Consider the following 23,138-nt stretch of genomic DNA (forward strand, 5'->3'; position numbering starts at 1 on the left):
TTGATGCTCATCTTTTAAATTAAGACTCAGAATTTTGTTGTCATTCAACTTTGCACAACAAAATTCCGTGTGGTACCACTTAAAATAAAAACAAATCACTAAATTATGTTAAAAGTACAGAAAATCAGACGCAATAACTACACCACCAACATTTCCTGAGCTTATTTCTGCTGCACATGTTGATGTTAAACACACAGCACCACCTTGTGGTTAAACTGGGTAAGATCCTTGCTCTAATAATATGTATCGATGAGATTCAGATATCATGGAGATAACATCTGTAAAGATTTGGGAAGAAATTCAGAAAGTAGGAGTCTGCAGGTATTCACTGTCATCAGGATTCACTTTTCCACACGGAAATCCACGACTTTATTTTTCATTTTGAGATTTATTTGTCTCTCACAGCTGAAAGACAGGAAACAGACAGAAAGAATGAAACTCATGCAGCAAAAGTCTAAAGGTCGGTGATTAAGTCTCAACCACCACAGCAGGATCCACACACCAGGCGGCCACTCCGCCTGTTAGAAATCCAAACAAACCGTTTGTTCATGCCTTTGTGAAGCTGTGCATAAACACACAAAAGAACATGGTCTGTATTTATTTATTTATTTAAAAATCTCCCAGATTTTCAGGTTTATATTTAAATTAAATTTTATCTGTAGGTACTTACTATACATGTATTTATATTTCTCTTATATATATATATATATATACATATATATACTGCTCAAAAAAATAAAGGGAACACTTAAACAGGTGTTTAACACTTAAAGTGTTCCCTTTATTTTTTTGAGCAGTATATATTACATGCATAACACTGCTTCCTATTTATCATGTGATTGGATGGCTTCATTTGCTGCCACGGGTTGCTGGTTTAATTCCTCATTTGTCCGTATCCCACCCATTAAACCGTAATTAGTAGCTTTTAGTAGATGCCTACTTTGGAAATTATGCCACCTGTTGTTTAAAAGGAAAAATAAATCAGCAGTCCTGCAAATGCAAAAATAAAACTGCAAAATTATAAGTGTTGCCATGTCATAAACATGTACCGCATGGCTGCAGGGTCAGAAGCAGGTGATCAGAAGGGAGAGAGAGAGCGATTGCTGATTGACTACAGGACCAATCCATTGGTATGTTTGCTTATTTACATTAGGCTCTCTCAAAAACCCCATTTGAATTTTGTTTTTAATACTCGCACACACCTGCACAAAGCAGGTTTTGTTTGGTGGCTTTTCAAAACTAACAAGGAAAGATTTTTTTATTACTTGCATATTTTTATTACTTTTCCTTCAGGTTCGTCTTTGTGAAATTATAAAATTTTACTGGCAGTGTTTTTATAGGTTTTATTGCAAATGGCCTTTAGTCACTACACCCTGCTGTAGCCCTGCCCCACCCACCCTTGTCTCTCTCTCTCTGTGTGTAATATATGCTTCTGGGTGCCTAAGTACATCTGAGTGACTTTTCTTGCACTACTGGTCTGGCGTAGCTCAAAGTTATGATTCTGTTTTTTTCCTGTCATAAGTTGGAGCGCCTCATGTCAGCTTCAACAAGGACTCTGTACAGCACCTCCCAACAGTCGACTTTGGTGTTTAGCTGAGCAGCAAAAACAAAAAAACAAAAAAAATCCTCCACTTTCCAGCAATGATGAAGGGTCGATCAGTTAAACTTTGGTCTTTGGTGCTGGTGATATCGGCCACTATTATCTTTTTTATTCTGTTCTTGGAAAACTCAGCAAGAGAAAATAGGTAAGTGCTTTTGAAGTTTCTATAACAGGAGATTAAAACTGCCTTATGCTTAATTAGCTCACAGTTTTGATAATATCTCTTTCAATTTCACCAAGTTTAAATTACAGCTGGATGGCCATGTCAAGAACGTACAAAGTGAGCGGAGAAGACAAGCTGCTGCTCACTGGGGATTTATTGCAAAAGAAGGGAGAGTTGACTGCAACGAATACAACAGCGCTGACATCTAATCCAGTTACCACCGCTTCTTCCGAAGCTCCTATTCCTATGATTTTGAAAACGTTTTTCAAGAAGCTTCCTCAGTGGAGCTTTGAGGATATTTACAACTTGGATGCTCCTCCTAGACCTATGGTAAGCATTTTAAGGTAAAAATCATAAGTGTTCATTTGTGGTTGCCAGCAGAACAGCTTGGGCTTGTTTTTGCTTGTTTGCCTTTGGTGTGGATTTATCACCAAGTCTGACATCTTCCTTGTGTGCTGAGCTGTCATCTTGTGAATCCTGCAGTCTTGTGTCAAATCTTTTAGACAGGTTTTCGCTTTGCTAGCAATTTTTTAAAATGAAAATGAAGAATCCTTGCGTTTTGTAACAAACAGATTCGAGGTTTTACAAATAATTTTTTTTTTAGAATCTTTTCATTGATTCAAGCAAATTGTAATTTTTTGGGGGTTTGACTTATTTTAGTGCATTTAACGCTTTCCCCTTTTGAATTTATTAGGATATACCAAAAATGTTGTAAATCTAAAACTTATTTTAGAAAATCTCAGGTTAATGACAGATTATTTACCTTGGATCTGATCAGTGTAAGATTATTTTATTTTGCAGCAGAGAGGATCAAATACAGCCGTAAAAAGGTTGGGAAACTTCACCATCACTTGAATAAACGATTTGGAGGAACTGGATTTATTGCGGTCGCATGTCTTCTGTGGAAAACTGAAGGCAAAGTAATTCTTCAACATATCATTGGGTCAATATATTTATGAAAAAATAATACTTTGTATCCAAATATCACGTGTACGATTTAACCCAAATATATTCATATCCCTGGCAGACTTAAATTTCAAGGAAGTTTTATGAAATTAATAAATTTACTTCTGACTGTAAATGAGACAGGAGTCTCTCAAAATGTAATAAAGTACTATAAAAGGAATATCAATTTGAGGAATTCTTTTTAATGAATTCAGATTTTCATTTAAAAAATGCTAAATTGAAAACTATTTATACTCATAATTAATCAATGATAAAAAAAAACTTTTTACGATTACAGCAATTAAAGCCTTTAAAAATATATATTTTATTTAATTTTTTTCATACTTAAAGTAAAATAAAGTTCTTTCACCTACTAATTTGTGTATTTCTTTGAATCAAATGATGCTGTTTTTAATAACGACACGGTATTTTCTCATGCTGTTGATTTAACCCTGTTGTACAGTTTGGTATTGTTAGTTCTGTTTTTGTGTAAATCTACATGCTTTGACTTGCCTGTCACTTTGCTATTGTTACACCTTACTTTGAATTTACGGCCAGGAAACTTTCCAGCGGAAAGGTTCCTCTTTTGAATTTTTGTCTCTCCCTTTTTCAAATTCCAGCCCTTAAAACGTTTGGTGACCATCACTTAAAACATCTACTGCCTGTCTACACTTCACTTTGACAAACAAAACATGTCATTGAAATGTTGTGAAATCTTGTGCCACATCATCATCATTCACATGTTGACAGCCAATATGGCCCCACACTCTGTCCTTGGTACAAGGGAGAGCAAACAACTCAAAAACCCAAACGGAAAAGCGATCAGGCGCAAGGTATTTTATTACCAAAAAAATAATAAAAGTCACTAATAGTGGCACAATAAAACCGCCCTCTTGTCCTCAATAAAATCCAGGGCTCAGTAATTGTCTAAAAGTCACCAATCCGAGGCCACAGGCTGGGCTCCGCTTCTTAGGTTGCTTCTGGTGGAGGTAATCCGTCTGCAGCGCACTCCGTTGCCAATCCCCAGCTGCCGGGACGATTCTCCAGCACCGCTCCACTCTTCGGCGTGCAACGCCCCTCTTCCGCCCGATCCAGCTAAAAGAAAGAGCAGGAAAGCGCCAGCATCCCCGCACCAAAACTCCGCCGGAAAACGTATTTCCTGCTAATAGCTACTCTCTTGATCAAAATAGAGCGCTACTTACAGGCGCGGGCAGAGGTTCTCCTCTGCCCTAATCCTCGGTACTGGGCCGTTTATCTAGCTCCCGGTCTTCTGCGCCTGACGTGCAGATTCCGTCCTCCCCTCGCTCCGCAGCGTGTCGGTTTCTGTAGCCTACAGAAACAGGTTGTTTGTTCCTCTCCCCTCCTTCCATCCAGGCTCCTTTTATTTTGGCTTTAATCAGCCTCTGCTGACACCTGTATCGGCGGCCAATTAGTGCGCTCCGCCTCCCTAGACAAGCACCTTCAGTCTAGTGCGTTTGGATTGTTAACGGGAAAAAAAGAAAAACAAACCCCAAGCATGCAAAGCACAACAAAAATAAAAACACAATCATATTTTCCCCTGTACAACACACACATCATCAGACCTGTGTGAATTTCCAGTTTTAGTTTTCTTTACCTCAACGTTTTTTTTTCTGCTCAGACGTGTCCGCAGTCTCTACGTAACTCCAAGGACGAGGACTTCCAGAAAGCTTTCCTTCCCAACATACGCATGTTTCTGCACAAGCACAACTTCAACATCAGAGAGTGGAACCGACTCTCACATTTTAATAATCCGTTTGGTTTTATGCAAATGAAGCATGATGGTACGTGTTTTCTCACACATAGCAACTGAAAGATACTTATAACCTTTCTTCTAGGATATTAGTACATCTCAAAAATGTGAATGTTGCGTAAAAGTTCAATATGTGGTTATTTTATAGAGATTCGTTAAATAATGAGTATAATATTTCATGTTTTTATGTTTTGCAATTTTAATGATAAAGGCTTTCAGATAAAGAAAACTCAAAATTTGGTGTCTCCGAAAAGACTAATCAAAAATGGATGTTTTTAGTATTTCGCCCACATCATCTTTCAATTAGATTATTACATCTTTACAATGTAGAAACCAATATTTGTGTAAAAAAAACCCTGAAAATAAGTGTAAATATTAAGAATCTCAAGGTCTTAAGTCACAATCTATTAAAATATTTTAATATTTGCAAAAAAAAAAGTATGCTTGTAACTGTTCCAAGTTGTAACTGAAATTCGTAAAAATGTTTTGTTTGCAGATGTAATGCCTGTAGTGAACCTGATCTCAAAGCCCAAAGAGCCGCTGCTCCTCCCGAAGCCGGGGGGGGACGGCTGCGTCCACTGCGCCGTGGTGGGAACGGGGGGCATCCTGAACGGCTCGAAGATGGGCGCCGAGATTGATGCTCACGACTACGTGTTTCGGTAGGAAAACAAACCTGTTGGTTGATTCAGCTGAGCAGCTCAGTGACTAACAAACTGCAGGCTGGTTAAACTGGGTCGACACGGCAGTGTAGGTTTTCACAGTCTGTCGCACATTCAAAGATTTAATGAATAATAATATGTGACCTATTTTTTAAATAGTAATTTAGCAAAGTATTTGTTTTTCACTGTTAGTTTTAAGAAGGAAGCTGTTCTGCACTCATCTTACTGTGTTTCACTCAAAGACCTTTTATCTGCAAAATGAAAACACTGTTTCAGTTCTAGGATGGGATACAGAATTAATTTTAGTTTTACAAAGATTATTTAAATCCATTATCAACTATATAAAACAGCACTCCATGGATGTGAGAGTATTTTTTTTTATATCAAACATAGGCAAAGAAAACATGGAATGTATAGCAAATATATGCAAAAGTATTTTGAAATTTTCAAGATGTTGTTGTCATGATCTGTGTTTTTCTGTGTTTATTTAGAGTTTTCTGTGTCCTTAAGTCTCTTCGTTGTCCTGTCCTCCCCTTGATTGTTCCCAGGTGTGTCTCGTTTCTATGATTACCCTTCCATGTATTTAACTCCACCTGTGTTCTTTGTTCCTCGTCGGGTCCTCGTCAATGTTAGCTTCTGTGTCGTCAGTGTTTCCATGTGCCTGCTGCTCGTTGTTTGGATTAAGTTTTCTCATTAAATCTTCATATTCATCATACCTGGGTCCGCTGCATCTGCCTCACCACCTCACACCACACCGCTTCATGACAGTAGGACCCGACCAGACCGAACGGTGAGGAAGCAGCTATTATGGACTCAGCTGGATTAAGGAGATTTCCTCCTAAAGGGCAGAGCGGCCCGAGGCGGAGGTCTGGCAGGGAGGACAGGGAGCTGGCTGAAGCCCTTGCCGACTTGCAGCGGGAGCTTTTCCGGGGGACAAGACTGGTGTTGGCACCCCCCGGATACGGCCCCCGTCGATTCCTCTGTCCGGGACGTCAGCGACGTGAGCCGCCGGTGGACCCGGCCCCTCGTCGCTTTCCGGAGCAGCCACCTCCATGGTCGGCTCGGAGACAGCGACGTGAGCCGCCGGTGGATCCGGCCCCTCGTCATTTTCCGGAGCAGCCACCTCCGCGACCAGCTCGGAGACAGCGACGTGAGCCGCCGGTGGATCCGGCCCCTCGTCGCTTTCCGGAGCTACCCCCGCCGCAGCCGGTTCCCAGGCTTCGTCCCGGCTCGTCCCCGCAGCCGCTTCCGAGGCTTCGCTGCGGCTCGCCCCCGCAGCCGGCCCCGAGGCTTCGCTGCGGCTCACCTCCAGCCGGCGCACCGGAGGCCGAATCAGCCGGCGTTCCAGCCGGCGCACCGGAGGCAGAATCAGCCGGCGTTCCAGCCGATGTTACTTCCGAGACTCCCAGTGTTCCTTCCGAGACCCAGACTCCCAGTGTTCCTTCCGAGACCCAGACTCCCAGTGTTCCTTCCGAGACCCAGACTCCCAGTGTTCCTTCCGAGACCCAGACTCCCAGCGTTCCAACCGAGACCCACTACGTTCCCTCCGAGACCCCGACTCCCGAGACCCCCAGTGTTCCTTCCGAGACTCCCAGTGTTCCTCCAGAGACCCTGACCTCCTGCGTTCCTACCCTGACCTTCTGCGTTCCACCCGAGACCCTGACCCTCTGCGTTCCACCCGAGACCCTGACCCTCTGCGTTCCACCCGAGACCGAGACCCCCTGTGCTCCGACCGAGACCCCCTGTGCTCCGACCGAGACCCCATGTTCTCCACCAGAGACCCTGCCTCGGGGGGCTCGTCGTCGCCGTCTGTGGGCGGCCCCCGGGGCTCATCATCGCCACCTCCAGGGCCGCGGACGGCCGCTGGACCGCCTCCTGGGGTCCCGCCTCCGGGGTTCCAGCCTCCAGCGCCACGGACGGCCGCCGGACCGCCTCCGTGGTTCCCGCCTCCGGGGTCCCCGCCTCCAGCGCCGCGGACGGCCGCCGGACCGCCTCTGCGGTTCCCGCCTCCAGCACCACGGACGGCCGCCGGACCGCCTCCGTGGTTCCCGCCTCCAGCGCCGCGGACGACCGCCGGACCACCTCCGTGGTTCCCGCCGCCGCGGACGACCGCCGGACCACCTCCGTGGTTCCCGCCGCCGCCGCGGACGACCGCCAGACCACCTCCGTGGTTCCCGCCTCCTTTGCCTCCGCCCACCCTGTGGGTTGTTTTTTGTTGTTTATGGACTCTTGGCCCTTGTTTTTCCGCCCACGATGGTGGGTTGTTTTTTGTTGGTTTGGACTCTGGCCCACCGTCCGGCACCCCTCCACCCACCCTTGTTGGGTTTTTTGGGTTTTTTTTTTTTCTTGGGCGTCTTGGTAGCCGCCCTTGAGGGGGGGGTACTGTCATGATCTGTGTTTTTCTGTGTTTATTTAGAGTTTTCTGTGTCCTTAAGTCTCTTCGTTGTCCTGTCCTCCCCTTGATTGTTCCCAGGTGTGTCTCGTTTCTATGATTACCCTTCCATGTATTTAACTCCACCTGTGTTCTTTGTTCCTCGTCGGGTCCTCGTCAATGTTAGCTTCTGTGTCGTCAGTGTTTCCATGTGCCTGCTGCTCGTTGTTTGGATTAAGTTTTCTCATTAAATCTTCATATTCATCATACCTGGGTCCGCTGCATCTGCCTCACCACCTCACACCACACCGCTTCATGACAGTTGTGATTTACTTACAACCACAAACCTCACCATGGCTCACATGTGATACATCAAAACAAACAGATTATTGTACAGCTGAAGGAAAATGATAGATGTGACATGAATTTTGATTTCACATCCTTTACTCTGACATTTCAAAACAAGGTTCAGGGTAAGACATTTCCTCATGATTATTAAATAAAGTCCACCTGTGTGTAACTTAATATCAGTATTGTCAGTGTGTGAAGCAGTGACAGCCAAAATATGAGGAATAATTGTTTTAATGAAATAAAGAAGCAACTTGCAAATGAGACATGAAGGTAAAAATGAAAAGGAAAACAAAAAATGAACGCAACAAGTCAAGGAAAAGATGGGAAGTGCATCACATCACATAATCAATTCATCAATAAATCTGATTAATTGTTTCAGCTCTATTCAAAATGAAAATTCAGGTGGAAATTATTGATTTAATGATTTCATTTAAGGGTATCAGAGAAAATGGTATTGAAAGTAAATTCATACGACATGTTTTTAAAGTTTTATTTGTAAAGAAAAAGTGGTAAACCTTGTATCGTTTTGCAGCCATTTCACAATGATGAGCTATATTGTTCTGATCTATAACAAACAGTTTCAATTAAAATCATCTAAAGCCACAAAATGCTTAAATATTCAAGAGGCTATGAATACTTTAACAAAGCATTTGGTAAAATCTTTGACAACAGTTGAAAACTTACCAAAAAAAACCATAAAAAGATTTAACATTTGTTGAAGCAGACAGAATTACTGAATCTATTACAGTTATGTAACAATTGCATAGCAGCATGTAACACAAAGTCACTTTTGCAATGAAGCAGCATGAACTCTTACATCTGGATTGTGGAATAAATCTGAAACCGAAGCATGTAACCAGCAGCCGCCTCCTCAGCTGCTCTGGTAGTTATTCTTCAGCAAGGTGGCACATTTATATCAAGTAATATTTGCACACATTTTATTTTCTCAAACTCAGAGGGAGTGTCTTTGGCTCAGTGTGAGCACATCATAAAAATTCATTGCTTCGTTTATGAGCAAACCACAAACATAAATTAATAAAACGGTGATTGTAAATTTACCCACGCATGTGGGTGTTTTATAGTTCTCATAATGTTTCCGAAGTTTTTGGCTCACTGCAGTGCAGAGAATGAAAAAGTGAAATAAGAGTTTTGTCCTTCTGGTTCTGGTTAAACAGAACAAACCTAAACACTGAAGTTTAGCTGTTGCAACTATAAACCAATGTGTCTTTTTATTTTTCTTTCTTGCATTGTAACAAAAAAACACTGCAGTAGCAGACTTTTTTGTTTAAATTTATCTAAGAAAAAAAAGTTTCCATTACATACTTTAGTCTTGTTTCTTGTATTGTCTTAGTTTACAAAATGAAACAGGAACAAATCTCACATTTTTCAAGTGCAACTTACCAAAATAAACCAATCCATCAGCTTTTTTCAGTAACACCTGGGAATTTGTCAGACTTTGACAACCTGACAGTATCCCAGTGGACAGCTCTAAATTTAATTTCTTAGCCAGATTTAATTTCAAATTATAATTTATGTGACAGGATGAACGCCGCGGTGGTTGACGGTTATGAGGAAGACGTCGGAAACAGAACATCAGTTTATGTTCACACTGCTCACTCCATTACAGCATCCCCTATTTTTTACCGCAAGTTTGGATACAAGGCTGCTCCGCATGATGAGGTATTAAACCAACAAATTATGTAATATTGTGTTTATATTGTATAAAAAAAATAAAAATGACTTTGTCTTGTTTTTTCTTCTGACAGGGTATAAAATACGTCCTGATTCCTGAGGGCCTGAGGGACTTTCAGTGGCTCAACGCCGTCATCAAAGGAGAAAGAGTCTCTGAAGGGCAGTATCGTAACTGGAAGTAAGCATCATATTTTACACATTATTATTATTATTATTATTAGGGAAATGTTCTGCATATTTGCATAGGAATGAAAAACGTGGGTATCCGATACGTATCCGACTGAAATGCGACCGAACGTCCAAGTGGCATTCATCCGACCTGAACGTCACTGATAGTCGACCAACGTCACTATTCTGCGTCCTGATACGCTCAAGCGGGAAGAAAAACAACAACCATGGCGAACTATTATGAGGATTAAGTTGTTAATATGCTGCTCCGGTCAGATAACAACTTCAAATGTGTAAGCTATGCTCCACCGTTAGCATCCACGTTTACTTCCGCAAACACTGGGCACTTCTTCTTCTTTATGGTGGTTAGCAAAACACTGAGCACGCCGACGTTATTGCGCCCTCTACTGCGCATGCGGGACACTTTCAGGTCGTTTGCCCGTTCACACTGCAGAACACATACAGTACAGGTCGCATATGTTTTGGACGACAAAAAAAAATCCCATTTGACAAAAAATAGGAATTGGGTCATTTCAGGCTGCAGTGTGAATTCCTGCTTCAAGAACCGTGGTTGGATCAGGGGTCATAGGTCAATTGACCCAGTCATGGATGGATCATATTTTTAATGGAAAATACACAATTAAATTATAACGTTCATGATATATTATCATTTTGACATTTTTTCCCTCTATAATTCAGGGATTCAGGAACTTTACCATAAATTACCACAAAAAGTATTATTTGATTGTAAACACAGCGGATGCGCTCAAGTTGACTGCAAAAAGAGCCGGTTGTTACCAGTTGCTGTGGTTACTCACATTTATCTTGCTGTTTTAACATTATCCTGCATGTTGCCAGCTCCTACATCTGATTATCACAGCATGATGAAATAAGTTGTGCTACAAAATTGACATTAGTGAATGGAAGATGTTTTAATGACCCAAACGAGTCATAAGCAGCTGAGTGGATAAATGACAAAATGCCCAAAACCTCAGTGGCCGCCAGATATCACTTACTTGGAATATTAAAGCAATTTTATTCACGGTACAATCATCAGCTCGATCCATGGTGAGAGAGAGTTTTTTTCTAAAACTTTAAATTTTCGTAGAAAAAAAAAAACAAATTCATTTTTATTGTACAAATGACAAATGAAATATGAGCATTTCTTTCTATTTTGGTCACATTTAGTGGAAAAATTCACATGTAGCTGTAGCCACTAAGGCAGTTGGTAAACTAAGCCATCAGAAATTCAAAGTGCGACAGGTTTGAACGGGAGACAGTGTGAGATACAGAGATGCTGTACTACAAATAAAACCTCTGACGCAGAGCTGCGTCCTCGTGTGAAGGAAGGTGATCTGCGCTGGCTGCGAGTCATGAATTACTTCATCAGCCCAACTGTAAATGGTTTAAATAGTTATAAGAATGTATTCTTGCTTGCCTTCTGCAGGCGGCATCCACAGTCCAGCGGGTGCTGACGTAGCGTGACGTTGACTGATAATCATTTTATATGACACGTAGGATGAAATATGTGTTTCCCCCATTGACAAACACACCCATAAAACAGAGAGCAAGCTCCAGTTTCTGGCAGGAGTGAATAGATGGGCGGAGGTAGTGTGTCTGAATGACATGTTGCGTTCAGTCTGTGGAAAAAAGAAATGTACTGTTGTGAATGTTTTTTGTGCACTCCTCAGGGTATTTGGCAGGAATGTGATGCCATACATGGGGATTAAAGGCAGCAAAAAGAAGTTCTTCATAATCCTGTCACTTTAGAAACCATTTCAACCCAGACAAGTTTGAAAAGAAGATATTTATCTTTGTTTTATATTGTTTTTTATTGTTTTGCTCTTCAGCGCCAGGACCTACTATTCAGGCCAGTACAATGAGACCCGGTTTTATGTCCTGCACCAGGACTTTCTGCGATATGTACGAAACAGGTCAGTGTTTCCAAACAAACATCCAGTAAATTAACTTCTCTTTTCTACAGTGAACATGAGTTGTAGCTTTTTCTCACCTGAAGGTTCAGTAAGATGAACTAGAACTGTTTTGTTGGACATGGAGTCCATATTCAACATAACAAACGACATATAGAGATTTTTTTCAGTGTTGGCTGCGTTAAATCAAAATGTATGCAACTAGATGTCATCGTTCCTAGCATGTAGCTTATAGTGTTGTGATACGTTTAAATTAATTACAAATATAAATACTCTATGTCTGTTTGCTTCTGGAATGTGTGCCTTGTGAGAGATGCATGCAGGAAGACATTTAAGCGTGTCAGATTGGGAGCTGATACCAGATGGTCTGCAGCAAGAGTGATAACTGACGTGGCAGAATAAACAATGGATGATTAAGGGTCGAAGTTTATGAACCAGAGACAGAGGAACTGTACATGAGGCCACGGATACTCATTGTTCTGTGGGTTCATCAGTTCCTGCGTTGTTTCTAGGAAGGAAACAAGAACTCTGAACTTTGCACTCTACATAACGGCAGCCCGTAGGTGTAACACACCTGTGACTCAAGAGAACACAAGAACGCTATGCTATGCTATGTGATTAACTCAAGATAATTAAATAGGCTATGTAACTAGGACCGCCCTAAGGAAATAAAAAAAGGGTGCAAAAAAGGAGCTGCTTCAGAGCGGGTAGGAGGTTGTAACTGAAACACGCTCCTGTCCGTTCTCCTTGCAAGTAAATCTAAAATTCACTTGTCTCTCTCTTCTTTTTCAGTTTGAGAATGCTTAGGTAGATGAACCTGACATGTTGTTTCTCAACCCTTTTTCTTTGCCCACAGGTTTTTAAAATCAGGCAATCTGAATAGAGGTTACTGGGCCATCGTCCGACCAACTAATGGGGCATTTGCTATTTTTACGGCTCTGCATGTTTGTGACACAGTAGGTTTATTTTTATCATAATATACATTGTACCGGTATATGGAAAAAAACGTGCAGTCTTCTGCACCTATATTGTACACACAATATAGGTGTGTACTTCTGAGAAACTGTTGCTCTCACCTGTTCACTTTGACCCTGACAAGGAAAAGTACCTGAAAACCAACGTAACGTTTTGCAAAACACCAAATTTGCACCCTTTTTATAATCACAATAAATTATTTTGATAAGGTTAATTTGCAGTATTAATACATTAAGTAGTTTATTTTTTATTTGTTTTCTCCCTGTTCTGTCATTCCCAGGTGAGTGCGTATGGATTCATGACTGATGACTACAGTAAATACTCCAACTACTACTTTCAAAAGTACCTGAAAACCAACGTAATTTTCTTCGCCAACCATGACTACATTATGGAGAAGAATTTGTGGAAGAGCTTCCATGAAAAAAAAATTATGAAGCTGTTTCAAAAGACTAAACCACAGGAAAAGACAGAAAAGCCTCCACCGCCATGACACCCTGAAAACGAGTCAAACCATTTACCGTTCTGATCAGCAATATTAAAAACAGTTAATTCTGCTGCAGAATGAGCACTTTAAGAACGTTTTAGTTACTTATCCTGCCTCACTTAAGGAGTCATAGTCTTATATTTAAGATAAATGTGAGTACAGACAGAGAAGACTTGCTATAAAGGAACACACACTGTGCAATTAAATGAAAAATGTTTTTGTATGCATCAGGTTAAAACTTTCAGGGAATCAAATGTTCTCAATTTTATAGCCATTTATTGAATTTTTTTTTTAAGCTTTGATGTCTTTTATTGCTTCGATAACGCTGGTCAACAGCCAAAAAATTGTCTGGGGTTTTTTCAACGGTTTTAGGGTAATTTTGATGCGCTGAATTCAAAACTCACATTGGTTTTGCTCAATCAGGTCAACTTTCTGAACTAAAGGTGCAACACGAGGATCAGTGTTTATTATTTAATTTACAGAAATCCAAGTTTGTAACATTTAATTAATACACTCTGTTAGAAAATGATTTTTTTTCTCCTAAAACCTTTCGGGATGAGAAATATTCATGGAAATGAACTGGTAATGTCTCAAAAATTGTATCAATTTAATCAGAAGATTGGATTTCTCTGAATCAAATTAGAATAAAAACCCAATCTGATTGAGAAAAATGGATGTCATTTTTTGATTTTTTTAATACTTTGATATCTAAATAAATACAGTCTGTTTACAACTTTTGACAATAATGGCTTTTAATTATAATCTAAGTTGTTTAAAGTTAAATATGAAGAAGTGGTTGTGCACAATGGCAATTTACCAACTTGATGTAAATCAGATTTACACCAAGTTGCAACAGAATTTGATCAATACCTAATCAATACTTCAGTTTCAGATTCCCTCTTAAAATTTTGTTTTATTTTTCTGTTGGAGTTTCTTGGCTCAACAAAAAGATTTTGTTTTGCTCTGAAATAGCAATATTTTGCACTTAGTTTATTAAGGACAAAATGTACATGTCAGGAAGTGCGGGTGGTGAGAGGTGGTGAGGCAGACACTGTAGACCCAGGAATGCGATAAATGAATGATTTTAATGAATAATGTCCAGAACAACTCAGTCCAACATGGACCAATACAACGGGCAGCACGGCCGAGCAGAAACCAGGGCTCGACGCCTGTAGCAACTGTTAAAACAAATGGTTAACACGAAGGACTCGGAACACATTAGACAAGACGCCAAACGAGACGAGGACCCGACGAGGAACAAGGAACACAGGTGGAGTTAAATACACTGGAGGGTAATCACAGAACGAGACACACCTGGGAACAATCAAGGGGAGGACAGAACAACGAAGAGACTCAAGGACACAGAAAACTCGAAATTAACACACAGAACACGACAGTACACACATTTGTTTTTTATTGTTTCTGTTTATTATTCTTAATAAAAAAAGATTCATAAACTTGTCGAAAATCTTGAAAGGATTGGAAAAACACAAATTTCCTAAAGGTCAGAAGTTTGATGATATATCAAACTTAGATAATAAAAAGTATCGGCATTGGTACTGGCTCATCATTTACTTGTTATGTAATCAATACCAAAATATATCACACACAAAATTAAAGGATTAACTTTCAAAGACTTCAATGATTAATAAGGTTCAATCAGAATGAAAACATTTGCACTTGTTTTTATTGGGGTTTTTTTTAAACAGCCTTCTGTTTCGAAGAATACATCTGACTCAAATTTAGCTGAGAATGGTTTTATTTTGAGTAGTTGAATGTCATTTTTAATGTGTTCTGCTTTGATTTGACTCATTAATAATTTATCTTTGAACATATTTTACTTTGGTTCCAGTTAATTGCATGTGAACAAATTAATAGGATAATTCATTCTCCTGCATCATGAACTTTGCCCCTTTATTTAAAATGTTTTGCCAAGTGATTGATCTAATACTTGTATAATTGGCCACAAAGTTCAGACTGTACTGCTTTTGTTTTCAGACCACCGTTTGGGTTCGTAGAGTAACTTCTCTCGTTTTTAGCATTTGCTTGGAATCTTCCAGCTCCATTTTGTGCAAATCTTCCTGGATTAATCGATAGGAGCAGAACAGTATTTAGCTGGTGTGCATTCTGCTGTGCAGTACGCTGCACTTGTTACAGCATAATCAACATGTGTATTTTACTTTCTTCCTTTAGTCAACAGGGTAAGCTGTCAGTCATCTATTTAGACTAGAATAAGCAGGGCAGGGCCATTGTTTGACTTCCCATTTACAAAACACTCAATGGCCTTGCCCTGCTTTGCACAAAAACAACTTAGTCCATCTGTATCAAACCTTTCTCTCACAGTATGTAAACATCAGCTCCCTTCCTGGGACTGGAATGAAAATGCTCTTTATGCTTTTAATTTCTACCTGAAACTGTAAATATTTGAGTAGGATTATGTAAACACGAAACTTTAGTTATTGCAGACAGAAACGGTGATCAGACCCAGAGTAGTGATGGACTCAGACTTGAACCTTTGGAGACACATGAAGACAGTTGCAAAGTCGACCTTCTATCACCTGAAGAACATTTTTAGGATTAAAGGACTAAGATTTCAGCAAGATCTAGAGAAAGTTATCCATGCATTTTTCTTTAGTTACATTACTGCAACAGCGTCTAGACTCTAGGTCAATCAGACAACTGCAGATGATCCAGAATGCTGCTGCTGGTGTTCTGACTAAAACCAGGTGGGTAGAGCACATCACCCCAGTTCTAAAGTCCCTACATTGGCTTCCTGTAGCTCAGTGAATAGACTTTAAAATATTGTTGATAGTTTAGAAATCACTGAACAGTTTAGCACCAAAATACATTTAAGATTTGCTGCTGTTCTATCAACCTTCCAGACCCCTCAGGTCTTCTGGTTCTGGTCTGCATTGCATCCCCAGAACCAAACGAGGAGAAGCAGCATTCAGCTTCTATGCACCACAGATCTGGAACAAACTTCCAGAAAACTGCAAAACTGCTGAAACACTGAGTTCCTTTAAAGCAAAGCTAAAACCCCATCTGTTTAGAGTTGCCTTTGATTAATAATAACCAGAACATTGATCTGTACATCGGATGTATATTGGATGATTCTGAGGATGTCGTGTGACAAAACATAATATTTATTGCTTGTTTCATGTTTTTATGGTGTAAAGGACTTTGAACTTCCTTGTTGCTGAAATGTGCTGTGCAACTAAACTTGACTTATCCAAAAACAAATCTATTTTACCAAATTGACAATCAGGTTTACCATCTGATCATTTTTATTTTTTGTTGAGCACTTTAGGTTACATTAAAAGTGCAATCTAAGTAAAACTGAATTGTACTAAGTTGTCCTATTACAAAACTACATTTTACCATCCTCGCACTCACAGCAACAGGTTACTATTCCTTTAAATCCAACATTCATATGTCATCCATGCACACTTGAATGACTCCGGTTATTCTGCACCATTAAGCCAATAAAAGACAGTGGAGTATTGTCTCTGTTGAGACTTAAAATACCAAATGCTAATAAAAAAACTAGAGGTTTCAGTTTTGTCTTAATGCTGCTGTGCAGTAAATTCAAATTCAAGTATTTCAGTCCTACCCAGTTACTTTTGTGTGTGACTTCACCATCTTGGAGCAAATTCCTCACCTGATCTTACAGGCAGTACTCCTCTGATGTGTCTACAAGGCGTGTTTTTGTTTCTGACCTGTTTAAGGAAGTGTGAGACCTCCTTCACACAACATTTACTCAGCAGGCACATCCTTATCCACCTTTTTCACGCCTATATTCCTCAGGAATGGCACGTCAAGCAGTCAAGCTGTTTTTTTTTGTGTTGGTGATTTTATTCAGTATTGTTCTTTTCATAATGTCTCAGGGACATTTACCAAGTAACATCAGGTAAGTGCTTTTATGATTTCTTACTTAATGTATATATATTAATATGTTTTGTGTTGTGCTGTGTGATCACCATTTTTGTTGTTGTTGTTGTTTTATCCAAACCCAGATATAGATGGATAGCCATGTCGACAGCAAAACATTTCAAACGACTGGGCAGCTTTTATAAAAATGAAAGATTGTGGCAAAATGAAGGAAATGTGACCTTATTGAATGCTACGAGAGATTCACTGACAATGTTAGAGATGGATCAAATGAATAAATCTCGTTCTGAATATCCCATTCCAATAATATACAAAAGATACTTCAAGAAGCTTCCTCAGTGGACTTTTGAGGATATTTATAACTTGGATGCTCCTCCAAGATCTACGGTAAGTCTGGTGAGACACAAAAGGGGGGAAAAAATTAAAGTGTAGAATTACAATAGGGCTTCCCAGGTCTGGTAAGTCTTTTGTTTACTTATTAGCTTTTGGTGTGGCCCTGTTGACTTTCCTCCTCATATACTTTGTTTTTACCTGCCTTTGTGTGCCTCTGTGGTTCTAACCAAAACAAACGTTTGACGGGCTGTTTTCACACCTGATAGTCCGGTAGACTCATTTTGATTGGGGATCAAAATTAAAATGTTACATTTTCACCTGGTGCTGTTCACTTTACTGCACTGTCAACCATCCAAACTAATTGAATAAGCTGTTCTCTTCCTCGCCTGTGGTGGCGCTGCTCCAAGAACTATTGCAGGAAATGGCAGAAAAACCTCAGAAGAAGACATGAACTCAACTTCCTTCTTCACAAAATGTAAACGAAAATGGAATAGAATCGCATTTTACAGGTTGTAGAATTTCTCTTTTGTATTTGGCAACAGACCACAAGCTATTTCTCCCTCTAATGTTAGAGTCTTGTGTTTGTTTTGGTTTTATTTACCCAGAATGCCCTGGGTACGGCAAACAGGTAGCAAACTAAAGTTAGCAAACTAACGTTTGCTACCTGTTTTTGGAGTGATCTCTCCAAAAACAAAAACTGCATTCATATATTCATTTAAACCGCACTAGAGTTCACTTGAACTGAGATGTAGGTTTTTAGGCGGACCAAACTTTGCTTTTTGGTCCACATCAGAGTTCGATTTCGCATTCACACCTCCCCAAACAAACCGGACTTTGTAGGCAAATGAACTAGAGTTTTATTCAAGTTGACTAAACAGAATTTATATGAATGCTCCCTAAGATTACAAAAAATAAATAAATAAAAAAAATTTTTGTAGCATTTTCTCATTGATAAATAAAAATATGACTACTGTCTCCCCTTCAGAAATGTGCCCAGTCTCTGCGCAACTCCAAGGACGAGGACTTTCAGAAAGCTTTCCTTCCCAACATTCGCATGTTTCTGCATAAAGATAACATCAACATGAGAGAGTGGAACCGGCTCTCACATTTCAACAATCCTTTTGGCTTTATGGATATGGCGTATGAAGGTAAGGGTTTGCTTAGATTGTAAGAGAAACATTTTCTTACAATACCTCTTGATTTTAAGGTTTTGGTTAAAGGGGTTGCACCAACTAATCGACAAGTCGATTTCTTTCTCTGCAGTGACTTTTTATGTGGCCAGTCGACTCGTTACAATCACTTAAAACTGATTTTTCAAGAAGATGAAAGATGATGAACTTTGTGAGTTTGTCATATAGTTTGAATTGTATAAAAATATGAAGTAATTTTGCAAAGACTATTGGAATAAGTTTGAACATACTTTTTACTTTTAGCTAATCTAAGCCTTTATTTTGCTGGGTGAAGTATGTTCTATTATTGCAGAATTTAATCTTTCATTTGATGTTTTGTACTGGAATAGTAAAGGAAATCTATTGGCACATCACCCCCACATGCTGCCACTGAGTGTATCTTTAAAAATCACCACCAAAGGAACTGAATTATGTTATTATACTTTTGTCTGCAGATGTAATGCCAGTGTTGAAGCTGATCTCAAAGCCCAAAGAACCGCTGCTCCGCCCAAAACCAGGCGGGGACGGCTGCATTCACTGTGCTGTGGTGGGAACAGCAGGCATCCTGAACGGCTCCAAGATGGGCGCTGAGATTGATGCTCACGACTATGTCTTTAGGTAAGAAAAGAGCAGAGCAAACAAGCTGCTTTAGATAATTGTGCACTAGGTATTTTAAACATTTTATTTACTGATTAAGAGATATTTATTGGAGTCGCTCGCCCTGAAAAATAAGCTCATCATTGAAAGGATGTGCAGCAAAAGCTTGGCAGAGCCTCTCCAGTTCTGCAGAATCAGAACAGCTAAAGCTATTCTTGTGGACCCAAATCCCCTTTATTACTGTCATTACAATTTATGGTGATAAAATGCAACTCTAAAAGTTGGAAATGCTCATTTATCCTTAAATGTGTCTTTCTCATCAATAATTTTAGATGATAATAAACCCAAATAGAGACTGTGGTAGTCTATAATTGTATCGTGTGCAATGCATCAGTGATGTTGTGGTTATTGTTATTATTCCATTGTGTTTGTACTTTTATTTGCAATTGTTCTTTGCTGGCTGCCGAACAAAATGACCGCTGAGCACAATAAAGTTGATCTTAACTCAGCGTTTTGTAAAAAAGGTTAAATGGTTTTGATCGATTCAAGGTGTGGCATCAGATTATCATCCTAAAAGTGGATTATCGTCCTTAAAAGGACGATAATAAGAAAATGAAAAAAAGACTGGAATAAATAAACACTGGAATAAATTATACTGAAACTAAATATGGCAAGGCATGTTGAGCAATAGATGCGTTTATATGGACAAATGTAATTGGAATAAATACGATCAGAATAGAAATGTGTAATTTAAACACCTCGACTGGAATACATTTATAGTCGTAATGAGAGGGGTGGTTTATGCCGATTAATGATCCAAACAGTGTGCATGTAAAGTTCAAGCCAAATAAGGCTTGAACTTTGTGACAGGATAATTATATGAACAAGAGTGACTGGCTTTTGAAAGGTTGCTGAGATAATACCTCTTGACAAAAAGGAATGCAGTATTTCCACTGGAGGTCTGGCACAATATTTCTTCTTCAATGACAATGGAGGCCTTTTCATTTGAACTCAAACGAGGCAGATGAATGTTTCTGAATCCGTGGCTATTAAGAAATGATTCCTCCACATGTCACTTCATTACACCAATAAAACACGTTTTAGAAATTAAATAAAAACAATAAAGAAAATTATGGCAGAATGCAGGTCATTTTAGATTAAATACATAATTAACTCTGAGCTTACATTGCTTGCAGTGTACTAAAATATTGTTTTATCTGTCCTTTGAATTTTTACTGTTATTAAATATTGAATTAGTTGGCATTAAATTACACAGTTGAATACCACAGAACAACACATTAGCTCTGACTTGGGTAAAATGCATCTAATTTTAATAGCATTTTCCTTTTCAGAATTGGTGTTAATTTAACTCATTCAGTTATTGAGTAATTTTAACATTTGAAATGCTCAATCTCTTGTTGAAATAACTCTTTAAGAGTTGATTGAACTCTGCCAACTTCACATTTTGACTAAACAATATATTTTAAAATAAAATCACAGCTGTTTTTGTGACAGGATGAACGGCGCGGTGATCGAAGGCTACGAGGAAGACGTGGGGAACAGAACATCGGTGTATGTTCACACATCTTTCTCCATCTCTTCGTCCCTTTATATATTCAAAAAGTACGGATACAAATCGGCTCCACATGATGAGGTACAGAAGCTACAACATCAGCACAAAGTGTTGGTTATTGTGTTCATGAAACATTATGATCCCAGCTGATATTCTGCTCTTTTTTACAGGGTATAAAGTACGTCATGATTCCTGAGGGGATGAGGGATTACAAGTGGCTCAAGGCTCTGATCAGAGAAGACAAGGAGTCTGGAAAGAAGTGACTATCTTCTTGTTTCATTTATTTATTCTCTATCTGTAGAGGATGCAGATAAACCTCGAAATACTCCGCACTAAGCAAGTAATAACAGATGAAAAAGCTTCAAATTATCTGCTAGATCTGGTTATTAAAAAAGATCTGTACGGTATATTTACTCAACATTTAGTGGAGGCTTCGTTAGCTTGAATTGATGCAGAAAGGTTTCGTTTCTTTGAGGAAATCTGTCCAAATTGTCTCTGTTGCTAGTTCTGGTGTCTTTTTATATTCCTGTTGAAAAAACTCCAGAAATGTCCTACTAAGTTTAAGTCAGACCAGTTCATGTTCTAAATAAACACAAAGGTACCAAAGTTACTGAACAAGGTTTTCTACTTTCAACCTGATTTACAAAAACAGTTTCTCACATTGTCAAAAGAAAGCATAAGCTGCTTTCTATTCATGATGTTTCCTTTGTGTTTTTACCCAGCAGCCCCAGAACTTACTATTCAGGCCAGTACAATGAGAGCCGGTTTTATGTTCTGCACCAGGATTTCCTGCGATACGTACGAAACAGGTCAGTCTCTGATCATAATCCTATTCAAATGCCTACAGTTTAGGCTACAGCTGGTTTATGCAAAGTGACAACTATTTCAAGTGTCATTTTTGAGTAGATTTATGTCTTTTTAGTTGTTTGTTTAGCTTTAATGGAAATAAATACGTAAAAATAGTTTCCTGAGTGTCCAGAGAAGTGGACACACAACTTTTTCATCAGAATGAAAGTTAACATCTAAAACAAAATTATAAAACTATATGCAAGATTAAAAATATTCAGTTCTACTTTTAGTAAATAATGCATAAAATATCTTAAATAACATAACTTGCATATCAATGTGTCAGGAGAAATAACTTTTTGACTAAATAAAATAAATCTGATGAATAAATAATCCAGTTTTGACAAACCTCATATCAATAATAATGTTAAAATAAAACCATGTTACACCTATAATTTCTTACTGTATAAGTTTCCAGTAGCGCGTCAAACATTGGTATAATAAGGTCGAACTTACACAAAAATGGAGATTAGAAATCAGTCATAATGTTCTGATTGATGCATATATATTAATAAAATATTTTTTTAAAGCTTTTGGACATACCTTTAAAAGCAACCTTTTCCTTAACTCACAGGTTTTTAAAATCAAACAATCTTAATCGAGGATACTGGGCAATCGTTCGTCCAACCAACGGGGCGTTCGCTGTCTTTACAGCTCTGCACGCTTGTGACACTGTAAGTACATCAAACTGCACTTTATTTATGAATACAGCTTTTACTTAATGCCATTTTGTTGCTTTTGTTTAATTCGTTACTCTTCCCCTTTCCTCCACGTTCTTTTTCAGGTGAGTGCCTACGGATTCATCACAGAAGACTACAAAAAATACTCCTGCTACTACGCTGAGAGGCACCTGAAAACCAACGTGATTTTCTACAGCAACCACGACTACATCATGGAGAAGAATTTATGGAAGAGGCTTCACGACAAAAAGATAATGAAGCTTTACCAAAGAACTTGATCACAAGATGGGATCGACAAGATCCCACAAGATGGGATCTGTTCTGAAACTCTGAGGATGATTTTAAAAACAAAATATATGGAGAGTGTAGTTACTCTGGTTTGTGTCATGCTTTTGCGATGGCTTAAATAAATGTGAAATGTATAGACCAGTGAAGATTTTTGGTATAAATGTTGCATTTGATATTAAGAAATGTAATAAACATTGTGTGACTGAAGGAAATTAAGATTTAATTTCAGTGTCTAATCTGCAAATTCCCAGAAAATATGTGGCAAATTTAGATTTTATAAGATTTGTGCAAAACAATATCCCAGAACTTATTCTTTACTGCAGAACAATGAGACCGGGTTCTATTTTCTTCTTTAGGACTTTCTGTGATATGTACTGATCAGGTCAGTATTATTTTTGCAGATTTTTTGGCACTTTGTGGCCTTTATTGGATAATATAAACAATGTGGAGAAGGGCAAGACTTGCAGCAAATTACAGCGACAAGGAATCAACAACTGCATCGAGGTTTATAGCCTCTGAAATGTTGCTTCAGCTCCATAAACTGAGCCACCCAGCAACCCAAGGTCAATATTTAATCACCATAAAGCGGTGCACATACTTCGCTAATGACAGAGCTAATTTTTAGCTTAGCACTGCACCTTAAAACTCAGAAAC

General features: G+C 39.1%; 2 protein-coding genes across 2 annotated transcripts; both read left to right on the plus strand.

Annotated features, from left to right (window-relative positions):
- Nucleotides 1–1,428: 1,428 nt before the first annotated feature.
- LOC114152366 (alpha-N-acetylgalactosaminide alpha-2,6-sialyltransferase 1-like) lies at nt 1,429–13,843 on the plus strand. Its single transcript, XM_028030252.1, has 9 exons — nt 1,429–1,745; nt 1,841–2,093; nt 4,348–4,510; nt 4,976–5,138; nt 9,402–9,540; nt 9,627–9,730; nt 11,571–11,654; nt 12,508–12,607; nt 12,907–13,843. Exons 1-9 carry the CDS (start codon nt 1,642–1,644, stop codon nt 13,114–13,116), a joined length of 1,320 nt encoding a protein of 439 aa, XP_027886053.1. The 5' UTR covers nt 1,429–1,641; the 3' UTR covers nt 13,117–13,843.
- Nucleotides 13,844–16,852: 3,009 nt separating this feature from the next.
- Nucleotides 16,853–22,700, plus strand: LOC114151667 (alpha-N-acetylgalactosaminide alpha-2,6-sialyltransferase 1-like). The gene is made up of 9 exons (XM_028029002.1): nt 16,853–17,017; nt 17,124–17,385; nt 18,317–18,479; nt 18,956–19,118; nt 20,613–20,751; nt 20,841–20,929; nt 21,393–21,479; nt 22,091–22,190; nt 22,301–22,700. Exons 1-9 carry the CDS (start codon nt 16,917–16,919, stop codon nt 22,472–22,474), a joined length of 1,278 nt encoding a protein of 425 aa, XP_027884803.1. The 5' UTR covers nt 16,853–16,916; the 3' UTR covers nt 22,475–22,700.
- The last annotated feature ends 438 nt before the right edge of the window (nt 22,701–23,138 follow it).

The sequence above is a fragment of the Xiphophorus couchianus genome, chromosome 10 (genome assembly GCF_001444195.1).
Source record: "Xiphophorus couchianus chromosome 10, X_couchianus-1.0, whole genome shotgun sequence".
In the NCBI taxonomy this organism is placed as follows: Eukaryota; Metazoa; Chordata; class Actinopteri; order Cyprinodontiformes; family Poeciliidae; genus Xiphophorus; species Xiphophorus couchianus.

What these genes read in the sequence shown, in the direction of transcription:
- LOC114152366 (XM_028030252.1), top strand. Translation starts at nt 1,642, where the DNA reads ATGATGAAGGGTCGATCAGTTAAACTTTGGTCTTTGGTGCTGGTGATA. An exon ending in AACTCAGCAAGAGAAAATAG is followed by an intron (nt 1,746 to 1,840) that starts GTAAGTGCTTTT and finishes AATTTCACCAAG; the next exon opens with TTTAAATTACAGCTGGATGG. An exon ending in GGGCAGTATCGTAACTGGAA is followed by an intron (nt 9,731 to 11,570) that starts GTAAGCATCATA and finishes TTTGCTCTTCAG; the next exon opens with CGCCAGGACCTACTATTCAG.
- LOC114151667 (XM_028029002.1), top strand. Translation starts at nt 16,917, where the DNA reads ATGGCACGTCAAGCAGTCAAGCTGTTTTTTTTTGTGTTGGTGATTTTA. An exon ending in GCTCACGACTATGTCTTTAG is followed by an intron (nt 19,119 to 20,612) that starts GTAAGAAAAGAG and finishes TTTTTGTGACAG; the next exon opens with GATGAACGGCGCGGTGATCG. An exon ending in AATCGGCTCCACATGATGAG is followed by an intron (nt 20,752 to 20,840) that starts GTACAGAAGCTA and finishes TCTTTTTTACAG; the next exon opens with GGTATAAAGTACGTCATGAT.